This window comes from Aythya ferina (assembly GCF_964211825.1).
Source record: "Aythya ferina genome assembly, chromosome: 16".
In the NCBI taxonomy this organism is placed as follows: Eukaryota; Metazoa; Chordata; class Aves; order Anseriformes; family Anatidae; genus Aythya; species Aythya ferina.
The window spans coordinates 12,617,478-12,630,882 of record NC_140315.1 but is presented as its reverse complement, the minus strand read 5'-3'; the positions used below and the strand labels follow the sequence as shown (position 1 = coordinate 12,630,882).

Below are 13,405 nucleotides of genomic sequence, written 5' to 3'. Positions count from 1 at the left end.
CTGTTAGTAGTCCTAGAATAATGGACTTACTAAAATACTGAAAATTTGCTACTCTGGGAAGTGTTGGTTTAAAAAAAAAAAAGTTAGCTAAGCAAATCTCTCTCTGCCCACTGTGTTCCCTCAGTGTCAGCCTTGTCCTCTGGGCTTGCTATCAGCAAACGCAGTGGCTTCCTGCAAGCGCTGCAGCATCTGTGCTGGGTGCTTGGTGCTGAATCCCCCCGTGCCTGGCTGTGCATCGGTCCCCGAGCTGCGTTGCTGATGGGGGCTGCCTTTTGGCTGGCTCTGACTTCTCTGTCCCTGTTACCAGGACCTGCACATGATGAGCTTTCTCCACTGAGCGCATTCAGGTGTTTTCCAGAGGGAATATCGCCTCTCCCTGCACTGGGTCTCATCCTCCAGCATCAGCAGGCAGGGCAGAGACCCAGGTGCTGTCTTTTCTGCTGTTCAGCCCTCCAAAAACAGCACACTGGGAAGCTGCAGACACCAAACCAATTACTGTACGTTACAGCTGTCTTTGCACTTTCATTATCTATAAATTTTTGAGCTGGAGTCTCAAACAGGTGTTTCATTTGCAAAGACACTTAGCAGAGGACACCAACACTGAAGCTCCTTGTCTCCCTGTATAATGCAGGAAGGGTCCAAGTTCAAAATCCCCAGCTAATGGGGAAGAGCTGTTGGGCTGTTTGACATTTTCAGTGCTGCTGCTTTGCTGTACCTTTCTGCTTGCTTGTCTGCCTGCATTATTTAATATATTGCTTTTCCATGATACGGCCATTGTCAAGATAAACTGCTACGTCCGGGCTGCTTTGGCATTTCCTGGAAAGTGTCATTGTGTTAGTGTAAAGGTGAACTTGTATTTGTGAATAATTGATGGTGGGCAGTTCAGGTTTTTTTTTCCTCTTCAGAAAGGAAGAAACTTAATGAGGATGAGGCATAAGAGATCAATGCCCATGTGTCTGACATCGATTAATGATTTCATCATGTAACCAGATTAAAAAAGACAGCTGGGGTCTGTATTTATGCACACAGTTATCCACAAACGTGCTGATGCATCGTCTGTTCTTCCTTCCCACCAAGTGAACACCTGAAGGATACAGGCAGCTGGCAGGGGTCTCCTCCCCAGTAATAGCTGAGGTTAGCCTGCCGTTAGCTCCTCTGTGATGTGGGGTGGGCTGCCTGCATGGGCACGTGTGCATGTGTAATACAGGGTTGTAGACAATGCTGGAGACAGTTTTTAATAATAAATTTAAATTGGAAGGACAGAGGGGTTAATGTTGGAAGTGACACACCTTGTGCTGTTCTCCTGGCTTCCTTCATTCAGTGCCCTTCCATGCACCTGTGACAGCCAAAACTTAGCAGAGCATGCTGCAGACCCAGATTTATGCGGTATGATAGAAGGAAATGGAAACTTCAAGTTGCACCTTGAGCTCTAGAGGAGCTTCACCTGCTGCTCTCATCCGTGATTCTGGCTGCCTGATAAGAGATGGTGTAACAAGTAGTTCTGTACAGAGAGCTGCACGTGGGGGAGTGTTAGTAAATTTGTATGTGTAATACTTGCCCTAGGGGAGGAAAAGAAGTTTTCCAAATTGGATTAGGCTGTGTACCAAACATTGCATCTGCCTTATCGAGGCAGAGGAGGATTTTTGTTCTCTGGTGGGGAAGTGATGTGGGTGTGGAACAAAGCTCCTCGGGTATCTCTAGGACTCTGCCTGTGCCCAGGTACTGCAGTTGCAGGCATGTTTTTGTGTCCAGCGCATCACCAAAGAAGTACATTGAACTGCAAAAAGATGTTTTCCTATCCTTAAAAGCAGCGCAGGTTTCAGAGTACTCCTTGTATTTTAGGAGCTGTGTTGTCTATGGGGGGCAGCAGCAGCCTGGCCACTGCCTGAGCCGGCTTTCTGCTGGAGGCAGGAGGGATGCTGCAGGGGACACGTTTCTGTTTTTAATCTGGTAGCACACTAGGATACTTAAAGGCTAATTTGTCTGTTAAATATTTCAAAAACGTATATTGATTCAAGTCCATGAGAAGATTTTTTGACTTTTTTTTTTCTTGGGGGTTAAATGCATTTAATGTCAAAATGTGGCAGTGCTTCCAGTTGTTCAGCACTTTGTTTTCCGGGGGCAAGCTGTATCATTTGCAGGTGAGTAAAGCTAAGGATTACATTTTCTTATCTGACACAGTAAGGGAACAGTTTTGTGGAGTCAAGAAGCCCCAAGCGACAGGCTCAAGAAAACTTTAGAACTTATGTTAATGTTTTCTTTTTTAAGCCTCTTGAGACCTTGCTTCAATTGCTAGTAACAGCAAAATAAGTGATGCTAACATACACCCAGGATGGAATTAGAGCTCCTCTTTGCTATTTTTACGAGGTAATGTCATATAGGACACTATCTCAGCAAGATTTAGGGAGACCATTTTGTAAGCTTTTCTTTGCGATAGCTGCAAAGGCCACTGCTTGTATATGTACGTATATCATCATGTATGTTAGTTGTTGCCTCGTGTCAGTTTTGGAGCACGGCTTGTCCCTGGTTTGTTTCATTTGTTGAACCGCTGCTGTAGCCGAGTGAACCCCGAAGCTTCAAACAGGGCTGTGCACTACTTAGTGTGCCTTTTAAAGGCATGCATTCCTGGTCTGCAGCATGTTTTCTCGTTGCTGATCTGCAGTAATGCAACTTCTTTATTTTATGTCTGGATTTCATCCCTCTAGTATACATCCAGCCCTCAAAGATGCCGTCACTGCGTCGAAGCCCATTACAGTCCTCTTGCGTTACTGATGGCTGTTGACTGTCATTGGTACACTGTATTGGAAGACAGCCAGTGTTGTTAATCTAAAAATTAAACCTTAACGAGACTCTTAGAGGATCCCTAATGTTAACCATACAACCCTGAGGCTGCTTGCAGCCCTGTGTCTTGCTGCTTTTCTGTCAGGGCAGTTCCTTGCTGTGTTTTTCTGGGGTAAAGCTGGTTTTTCTCTGTGCTGTTCCATCGGATGCTTTGGTAAAATCTTGATAAACATGACCTGATCACACCTGTATTTATGAAATTGCCTGTTTAATTTGGGGGGTGGGGTGTTGGTTTGCTTAATTTCCATTCGATCCTTGTATTTTAACCTATTTTGTTGAGCTCAACTTTATTCCTTCGTAACACTTTCTGCCAAGGCCCTTGGACGCTGCTGAAGGCGCGTGGCTCCGGTACTGGCCGCATCCCTTCCCCTCGCTCAGTATGGGCACCGCGTCTGCTCTTCTGCAATTAGGCTGGTACTGGCTCAGCATCGTAATGAACAGGAATCAAACTGAAATATTCATACCGGGCTTTGGCTCTTTTGTGCTAATATCTGCGTAACTTCAGTTAATCCTGACTCGTCTGCAATCAGCCTGCGTCTTCTCTTGTTCTTGGTTTTTCTTTCACCCAAGAAGGTGGATTTGTATTCAGACACGCCTTTTATAAGGTGTTTAACTCAGCCTAAAGTCTTTCTTTGCACTTTTTGATGTTTAAGACATGGCTGTCCCTCCCAAACAGTCCTTTCTCCAGAGCCTTGTAGGCTGTTCATTTCTAACCTTTCTGGTTACTAATTGTAGAGGGGAGGATGCAATCTTCCAGTGCCTTTACGTTGCTGGGGTGCACGCTTTTCTGAGGTTAACACCTCTACACCTCTCCTTGGAAGAAGTTTAAAGCTTCTCTGCTTTCTATTCCCTAAGCTTCTTGGACACCAGTACATGAAGCTGTTCTGAACACATTGCAGGCTCACTTGTGCTGTTCCTTGAATTTATGTGGAGACAAGTGGGAATCACTTGATTTAGGGTTGCTTTCTGCAAGTTGCCCACTGATCCTGTTTTTGTCAACTCTTGACATCACCTCCATGGCTCATGCCTCTGCTCTTAGCACTTTCAGAGCCTCTTCTGCAGTTCCTGCTCACCCCTGTTTGACTGCCTGCATCCTTTCTATGACTTAACTTCGAAAAAATTTCCATCTCCTTGTCCCTCTGCTCTGTGCTCTGCTTTCCCTTGATCTGCAGTTGTATACTTGTTTATGGGATTGTCCCGTTTACTCAGCAGAAGATAGCGGCACACCATAATTTCTGAAGTGATGCTGACACCTACAGAGAGGACTGCACTTCAGTGAGGGAGGGCTTTTTTGGACTGGTCGGGTTTGGTTATGAGCAGGGTGCTCAGACCTTTCAAACCCCTGTCTCAGTGGGGTGCTTGATGCTAGTGAAACGTAGCTCTGTGTCTTTATACTCCTTTGCTACTGTGAAATAACTGGTACCTGTGCTCCTCGTGCCCCATTTGGTCTGTGCAGAGGTGCAGTAAGCCTGCCCGTGAGCAAGGAGTGAGAGGCCCTCACCCTGCAGCAATGTGAGGGCAGCTCCGTGGCCACAGCAGTGGGCAGGGGAGCTCCTCTCTTCCCTCTTGCTGAGAGGGTGAATGAACAGCTCACTGCAGAACAAGTGCGCCCATTGGAAGAGGAAAATCTTGGTGAATTCATCTCTCTGTAGCTCTTCTTGCTGGCTCCCTGAAAGGAAGGTTGCCCCAATGGAAGTAATGCCTTGCACTTTGGCAAGAAACAAATTGTGGGATGCAGGTGCCAGCCCTGGGTGTGCTCTGGGCTCAAAGTTACCTGCGCTGGTGGCTGTTGGCTGCTGCTTCCCTCCTCTGGGGAGCAGGTGGGGCATCAGTAGCTCCTGAGGGCTCCGTTTGGTGGGGTTTGGCTGGCAGGGAGCTACTCTCACCTGGTCTGACCAGGGCTGCGATGTGAAATGCTTTAACAGGGACTTCAGGATGCCAGCCTTGACATCTTGCAGTGCCAAAACCTCCCTGCCTGAACAATGCTGTGGTGGTTTTGGAGCCTTCCCTACCTGTTAGGGGTGAACTGGTTAGTGGGGCAGCTTTTCCTGCAGGTGACCCCCCCCGCTGCTGCAGGGTGCTGTGGCCCCGCTGCTCAGCCCGCAGGGCCCAGGAGCGGGCTGCAGAGCCCTGCCCCAGCCACCTTCCTGGGGCAGGGACCTGGCCTGGACCCGGCAGCACCTCGGGGTGCTCCTGCAGAGAGCCCAAAGAGCTCAGAGGAGCTCTCCCAGCCCACGAGGAGCCTGGGTGCTGGGTCCTGCTGGCAGGCGCAGCTCCCTGCCCTCCCAACACAGCTCTGTGAGCAGGGAGCTGGGGGTGCTGGTTGTGGGATGCTTGCTGCAGGCTGCCCAGGGTGGCAGGGAGAGGATGGGGAGGAAAGAGCCAGAGGAGGCACGGGGAGAGGGGAGATAAAACTGCCCCGGGAGCAGCATTAAATTTAATGAGGAAGCAGTGTTCTATTAAACCTCAAGTAGTCGGGGGAAAAAAGCCTACCTAGCAGCGCTGGAATTTCTTTGGGAAGTTGAGTTACTGTCGGAAATAATCTCCTGTTGTGCTGATGATTAAAGAGGCGCTTTATCCCGGGCGAGGTGGCCATCGCTCTCCTCTCGCCGTGCAAATCCGAGCTCAGGTGGCTGATCGCTATTGATGTGTCCTGATTTTTGTGCTTACCAGGCAGGTTTTTTTTTGGTGAAGAAGTTGCCCGTGGAAAGCAATTCTTAGCGTTTTGCTCCAGATTGTGTCTCTGCCCGTGTACAAAGCCTCCGAGCACGGCGGTACATGGCGTGACTTGGGATTTAGCCGTTAACTCTCCTGAAAGTGAATAATGACGAAAATTACTATTTTCAGCCCTGAATGCCGAGTGAGCTGCTGCTGACAAGGGCCCCCCTGCGACCTGCAGCTTTTTGGGGCTCGGCTTTAGCCGGGGGTGGTTGTGCCCCCAGCCGTGGTGGATGCGGTCCCCACCGGACCCCTTCAGATTTGGGGACAGAGGCAGGACCCCACAGCTCGGTGTTGCGGGGCTGTGCTTCGGCTGCTGCCCAGGGCAGGGGTTTGTGCACGCAGCTGGGCTTGGGATAAAAAAAAATGGGGAAAAAAAGGGGGAAAAATAGGGATAAGGGGAGTGGAAGGGAAAGGAAAAAATAGGAAGAAAGAGGGAAAATAGGGAGAAAAATCGGAAAAAAGGCGGAAAAAGCCCACACCTCCCGGCGGAGGGAGGCTTTTAACCCGGCGGGGAGGGGCCGGGGGGGGGGCTCCGGGTGCCTGCCCGCTGCCCCCAGCGCTCGGGGCCGGCTCTGCGGCGGCTCGGGGGGAGCCCCCCCCGCCCGTCCCCGACCCCCCCGCCCCCTGCCCGCCTCCCGGCCGCTCCCCGCCTCCCTCCCGCCGCCACTCCGGCGGCTCCTCCGAGCAGCGCCGCGGCTCCGGCTGCCGGGGCCGCCGGTGCGGGGGATGCGGGGCGGGCGGCGGCGGCTCGGCGGCCCCGGGGGGGGCAGGTGAAGCCCGCGGAAGGATGCCCGGCGTCGCCGCCATCCTCCTCCTGCTGCAGCTCCTGCCCAAGGCGGAGGGACAGGGCTTCGCAGGTGAGGCGCCCGGGGTCCTCTTCTTCCCCCGCCCCCCCCCCCACTCCCATTTCCCTAATTCCCGCAGGGGGAGCTCGCCCTGAGCCCCCCCCTAGCCCGCAGGGAGCTCGGGCTGGCCCTGAGCAGCCTCGGGGCGAGCCCCCCAGCTCCGTGCTGGGAGCTGCGCGGGGTCGCGGCGGTGTCCGGGGGGGCGGCAGCTCGGGAAGTTGTGGCTGTGTGGCCGGGTGGCCGTCTGGCTGTCTGGGGGCAGCATCACCCCCGCGCCCGGTCCCCCCAGCGCTTCCAGTCCGTTTTCACGGGAGCCTGGTGAAGGGGTGCAGCCTCGGGAGCAGCCGCTGCCTTCCTCCTCCTCTTCCTCTCCTCCTCGTCGGGTCTCGGGCTTCGCCTCTCCCCCGGTTCCCCGACGGCTCCTGCCCTGCCTCCCGCAGCCCCGGCAACTTTCTGCGGGAGCCGCTCGGGCTGGCCCCGGCCCGGCCCCGGGCTGGAGGAGCGGGGCCCCCCCGGGTCCTGCGGGCACACCTCGCGGTGCTGGGAGGCGCCAGGGGCGAGGTTTGTTCCCCCCCGTGCCATTTCGTGGGGAAAAGCAGCGATCCGCCTGGTTTGGGGCTTCCCTCGGTTCTTGTAATACGGATTTCTCTCCCTGGTTTTTCGTTCTGTTCGAAACTAGTTGTCGGAGGTGCAGGACGCGACTTGCTGTATTTAGCTTTCTAAGTTTTGGTCAAAACCTTTTCTGCCTGTATCTGTGATGGAAATCAGCCCTGCCCGTGCCACGTTGCTTGGTAGCGAGCAGTCTCCGTGCTCGAGGCTCCTTTCCCTGCCTGCAGCACGCCGGAGCCCGCTTCGTCTCAAGCAGCGATGGATCGTGGTTAGGACTCGGGGAGCCCTGAGGACTTCGTCTCGCTGCTTTGGAACAGAGCTGGAGCGCAGGGCAGCAGGTGTTGAGCACACACCAGCTCTGTGCATGCCTTCAAATATCTCCAGTGTGGTCTGGCCGAAAAAGTTTGGTGTTGGGGGGCCAACAGGCACGGGAGCCCCCAGCTGAGCGGAGGGGCTGCTGGCATCGGTCAGCACGGGTTGGGAAACCACAGCCCTGCGTGTGCTGCTGGGCAGCTGCACGGGTCCCCTGATTTATTAGGGAGGCTGGGGAGTCTAACCTAGTTAAATAGCTTCTTCACTGAGTAAGCAATACGTGGAGCTATTCTTTTTCCTCTTCCAACTGCATTTTTGTCTTCCCGACACTTGCCATATCAGTTCAGATTAGATCCTTGGCTTTTGATAAATCACTTAGCCAGATGCTTGGGAAAAAGGCTGATCTGTGAAAATGGTAAACTTTTTAAGGGGCAGAAAGGATTTGAGGGAAACTAATACAATATGAGCTAAACACGTGTGAAGTTAAACACCTGGCAGATCCCTGTTTTCAGAAGGCTGTTAAATGTTCTCCATCGCCAGTTCCGCAGCAATAGTGACCGTGAGATTTCCTAATCGTGAACATCACCTTCTGCCTCCTATTTCAGTGCACGTTTTTTACCATTCAGAACAAGGGCAGCTTATTTCAATCTTTCGGAGCTGCTCATGTGAATGAAACTAAATGAAACTTCTCTTCGGCTGTGAGTCTGCCGTGAAGTGTAACAGCCCCTATTCTGTCCATAGAGTCGAGAATTTGCCGTTTTAAAAGAAAAAAAAAGCTGCTCAGATGCACTTTGTCTCCGAAATTTCGGCGAAGTTTGTCGGGTCCCCAGCAGGGAAGCCACGGGCGCGTCCCCGCATCGTCCATCGGGTGGTGCTGTCTCCATAAGATTAGGGTGCAGATGCTTCCACTCTCCTGATTGTTTTTTCTCCCAAAGCCTAATCCGTTTGTTCGGCAGCCTTTTGTCGAACATCCCAAAAAAGCATTGTGCAAGAAGTTGGCTGTTCTCTAAATTTATTTTCTTACCTGGCAGCTGGGTTAACAAGTAGCAAAGCCACGAGTTGAGGCAAACCCGTATTAAATTCCTGCCTGACTCGCACAGTTTCTTATTCGTCTTACCCATGACAGATGAAACCAGAAATATTCCAAACCTACAGCAGCCTGCGGATGGCTTCTTGCTTGGAGTATCTAGTTTCATACCGAGGGAGCTGCTTCACATTTATTTCCTTATGTAATGTCGCTTTTGCTCTATTTATAACTTTTCCCCAGCAATTGCTCTCAGTCGCATGCGGGCTCTGTATGTATTTATGAGAGGCATGCTTTTAATTCTGAACTTTTTGTTAGCTTTCGGGTCAGGTGCTGATTTAATTCCTCAGCTGCTCCTTAGAATAAGTAGAAGTAGCACCAGGTCATTCTAGTAACTGCTGATTCCTTAAGATCACAGAAATAAAGGCACTTGGCTCAGGGGGAAACGCTGTTTGCTGCCAGCACGTGTGTGGCATTTCTCTCACGGAGTATGTGGAATATTCTTGCAGTTGCTGGGCACTTCGCTCTAGTCTCCTGCATGTTTTCCATGCCAGAGAGTGGAGAAACAGACTCAAGTCATTCCCAGCTGCAAGAGACGTTGGGGGGAAGTAGGACAGTGGGTTTACACTGGGACTGTTCACCTGAGCACCAGACGGCTTGGACGCTTGGTTTTCTTCTGATGTCAGCGTTGATTTCATTTTTCTTTCCTTTTTCCTACTGCTTGTTTCACTGTGGGAGAGCTTGGGGATGCCCGGGCATGCAGCTGGCTGCCCGCGGGCTGCTGCACCTCGCCAGGCTGGGGCAGTTAGTGCGGTACATGCGGGTTGGCAGGGGAAGAGGGGAGATGAATTTTTTTTTTTTTTTTTTGAGGAAAATTAATTCATTTCCTACGAGTTCATTTGGTCGTGGATTTTTTGCTGTTGGTAAATTGGCAGTGAAAAATGGATCTTTGAGTAAGCTCCTGTGTGTGGCAATTGTTAACAATGCAGCCATTTAACTCAATAATCACTTCTTGCTCCCTCTGGGGAACTGTTAGCACTACGATTCAACTTTATTTTTCATTCCTGGCTGCCTTGATTTGTTTTCTAACAATTATTATTAAGAAGGTGATGTTGTGAAACGGCCTGTTTCTGCAGCGGCTGCGAAAGGTCACGGAGCGCAAAGGCATTTGTGAGGCTGTTTCCTTAAAAACAGATTCCCCGATTCCCTTACAAACAGAGCTCTTCTTCATCACCCACCCTTCTGAAAGCCCCTCAGCTCTGCTTTCCTTGTTTAATTGTACTTTTTCAGAGTCTCTAATTCTCTCTGTGCAGGCCCACGTGCTCCAGCTTTCAGCAATATTAAGGGAACGACTCGGGATACTTTCTCTAGAACATAATAGTATTTTTTTAGAAGGCACCACCATCTGTTACCATGGAAACCTGTATAGTGGTAAAGATGTAGGTCTGAGGCTTCGTGAACCTCAAAAAAAAAATAGGAACAAGGGTTGTTTCTTACGGGAACAACTACTCTTGTATATAAAATCCAGTTAAGTGGAGAAAAAAATACCGATCCTTTCAGCATTGCACTGACAGTCCTTGTGAACAGCATTCAGCTTAGGATTCCTGTGCCGCTGAGTCTGTCTGTGTTGGTTTTCTTCAAGCTTGTTATTTATCATAATAGTTGTTGTGCGGCTGGTAACTTCCATTATAATTTTATAAATGAGGTACAGTGATACGTATTGGCAGGCATTGTTCCGTGCCTCAATGGGAAGTGCTGAGCGTAAAATGGAGAGGTGTGCAACGTTAGCACCCGAGTTCAAATATTTTGGCAATGAGCAAGTCTGAGGCTGACTTAACAGAAACCTCCTAAAAAAGAGCAGAGATGTCTGAAATGCAGCTACCAAAATGTGGTGGGGGTGTGTGTGGGTTTGCTTGCTGCTGTGAGCAAGAGGAATACCAGTACTCCCCTGCTTCGCTGTAGAAATCCTGAAGCTTAGCTGGCATTCATAAAAACTCCTGGTATTTGGGTGAAGAGCAGCACTCTGTGTGTATATCTGTGTATAAAGCATAGCTTCTTTAAAGAGATTTCTTAATTTATTACGGAAACCGCTTCAGCATGTTTCCCCCGTGTCTTGTAATGCACAGCTGCAATGTGCTGAAGCTTAAAAACGTGCTTGTAGGTGTGTTGATGGACGAGGCTGTCCTCACGGAGGATTTACAGAGCAGCAGCACCCAGAGGCTGCCTGCTGTTACCGACCCGCTGGGGCTGTAGCCCAGGCTCCTCGGGGTACCGGAGCACTCCGCTTCCACCAAGAGCAGCTCCTGGATTGATGCTTCCTGCTTCTGCGGTGCTGTTTCTGGGAAGACAACGGTATACTTGGCTTTTATGGCATTTCTGAACATTTTATGGAGCAGTATTATTTGCCTCATTTAAGCCACGGTATTTGGACAGAAGTCACTTGTCTCTGGTAGCACTGACGTTTCCCAGGTCTTTTATTTTTCTGCTGCTGGTGCACTCCCTGTTCGCTGTCTAGCGCTGCTTGGATATCACTTCATTTAGATGATACTTGCTTTTTTTAAACCTTATGTTATGACCTGTGCCCCCCTTGGCCCTGTGTTGCCTCTTACTCCTGGATGTCACTTGCTCAGTGGTGGCATCAGTACAGGCATCGTACCGCCTGGCCCTCTGCACGCCGCTAACAACACAGCGAGCGATTGCCTCTGGTGTTCGTTACTGCATGCAAGCCCTAAAGATCATACATCTTCATGGTAGGAGGGATGATTACTATGTCTTAATCAGGCTATACATCACTTAATCAGGCCCACTTGTTTTTTAATATCTGGTAAATACCTCCTATCCATCACCGTGGGCCGGAGATGCCGGATGCTGTGCAGGCTGGCTGGCAGGGCACGGCGTGCTCTGGGAGAGACAGCGCGGTCAGCCAGTTACAGGAAAGAAGGACCTCTGGAGATGATGACTGTAAGTGTTGCTTAGAGCCATGGTTAATTAAAGATGACACAATTCTGGGGAGCGTAAGCTACCTGTGAACAAGCCCCAGTCAAAGGGGCAACAAGAAAACTCAGGAAGAGCGTGCGTAGTGCCTGGCCTCCTCTGGCTTTCTTGTTTGCTGTTAACCAGCCCTTGGCAGCCGCTGGATTTCCTCCTTTCTCCAGACAGACTTCAGGGACTCTGGGTGTGGGAATTCAGGTGGGCTCAGGAAACTGTGCCGTGGCTGGGAGTGCGCAGCTCCTGCCTGAGCTGCTTGTGAGCTCTGGGCGGGTGGGATCTGGCTCTTGTTTCCTGAATCTTGAGTTGATCTCTCAGAAAGGCTGTGGGATTTTGACAGCTGATGATGTTGTGTGGGCACCAAGCAGTGCTGCAGCCTCAGCAGCCTCCAGTTACATGAACGTCTTTATTCAGCTGTGCCGCCTATGGTGTGCTGGAAGCACTCAGTGTCCTGTATTGCAGCTCGTGGTTAGCTGAAACGTCTCCACATCCTACGTAACAAAATCAGTGGAGGTTACCGTGGGCTTTTTTCATGTATGGCCTCCCCATTATCTTGGTTTTGATCCCAAGGGATGACTTTGGATTGCAGGGAAGCAGCCCTGGGCTGCGAGTTGGTGACTGTGCCCGTACAGCTCTGTGCTAGGCAAGCGACGGCCGAGTTCTGCTCATCTCATCCTCTGTGTCACTGTGCAGAGCAGCACTGCCACTTAAACCAGCCTTCATCTCTTATGTGGGCATCACCCCTCCTCAAATGGGAGGAAAACGCTATTACCAGCTTGAGCAGGAGCAGGCCTTTGCGCTGTACCGGGTCTGTTCTTCTTGAGACGTGTTTTTGGTGACTTGCTGAATCCAGCCCTGCTCCTGGAGGGACCCGTGGCTGTGCACCTTCATTCCCTGAGTATCAACTCAAAGCTCAGCTCCCCAGGGACGGAGGCAGCAGCTTTGCAAATGGAAAGAAAGGCCTGAATAGGCAAGTACGGGCAATGATGACGACTGATGGGACAAGTGTCTGGTGAAAGAGCACGGGGCTGTCACTACCCAGTAGAAGAATGGCTGAAAGTTGGGGGGAAGAAAGGGATCAATGGATTGTGCCTGCTGTAGCTGGGGCTCTCTAGGAACATTTACTGGAATTGCAGCAGTACTTGCGGGGTAAGCAGAAGAGTGCTTCTGTCAGCAAGATGGGAAGGTGCTGTGGAAGGTGCTGTACTTGATGGTCCACCTCTCCAGAACAGGGATTTTCTGTCAGCGTGTCCCCGCTTTGGTGCCAGCAGCCTATATCTCATTCAGTATTTCTAGGTGTAAATTAAATGCCCGAATAGAAGCAGTTGGTGATGAAACTGAAGTGTTACCACCACAATCAGGTGTTTCTTGTGAAAACATGCCATGTCTTGGTATTTTTTTCAAATTTGTGGATGGAAGTTATATCTTCAAAAATGAAGTTTTTGTTCCAGAGAACTAAGCAGCACCTGTGTAAACCTGGCTGAGCTTATTCCCGGTGCTGTCTGTGCGACTTGCTCAGTTTCCAGGAGGTGTGTGTGCCTGCCTTTCCGGCTGGCAGGAAAACCTGTGTGCTTTGGATGCTGAGAAGCCTGGTGGCACCTTGATAGGTGGCTGTCAGCTTGTACCCCCAGTGAGCATCTTTAACAGACAGTCCTTTTTTCCTTCTCTTCATTGTTTTAAACCTAATTTGGTTGCTTTATTGTGTAACAACTCAGAAATAGCTGAAGAGCCACCTGTGTTAAATGCTTCAGAGGCACAAATGCTTCATTTTTGTACCCTGAAGAAGGCTTTCATCTCTAAGTCATAAAAGAACAGAAGAAACGGGAGCAGCAAGGATGGCAGCTGAGATGTTGACATGTTTCGGGCAGGGGGATGCTCTGAGGAGGTGATGGAAGTGGTGTGTGGTGGGGCTATGGCTGTGGGAAGAGGAAGGGACAAAGCATGGAAAGAAATGGGAAGGGTAAGGGGAGCCTGATGGGATGGGAATGGAGGAGCAGGCAGGAGCTCAGAAGTTGGCTGTTGTTCCTGATGCTTGTAGGTCCACACCATGTCTGTCATGGAAAGG

The 13,405-nt window shown here is 50.7% G+C and overlaps 1 protein-coding gene across 5 annotated transcripts in view; it reads left to right on the top strand.

The window, feature by feature from the left end:
- Positions 1-13,405, top strand: part of PTPRT (protein tyrosine phosphatase receptor type T) — a 573,321-nt gene that overhangs the window by 114,049 nt on the left and 445,867 nt on the right. For 4 of the 5 annotated variants that reach the window (XM_084537664.1, XM_084537663.1, XM_084537662.1 and 1 more), the window contains exon 1: positions 6,310-6,419. The exons of the other annotated variant lie outside the window; for it this stretch is intronic. In XM_084537664.1, the coding sequence (XP_084393790.1) occupies positions 6,350-6,419 (70 nt within the window). In that variant the 5' untranslated portion in view covers positions 6,310-6,349. Of the gene's footprint in view, positions 1-6,309; positions 6,420-13,405 lie in introns of those variants that run through there. 5 annotated transcript variants of the gene reach the window in all.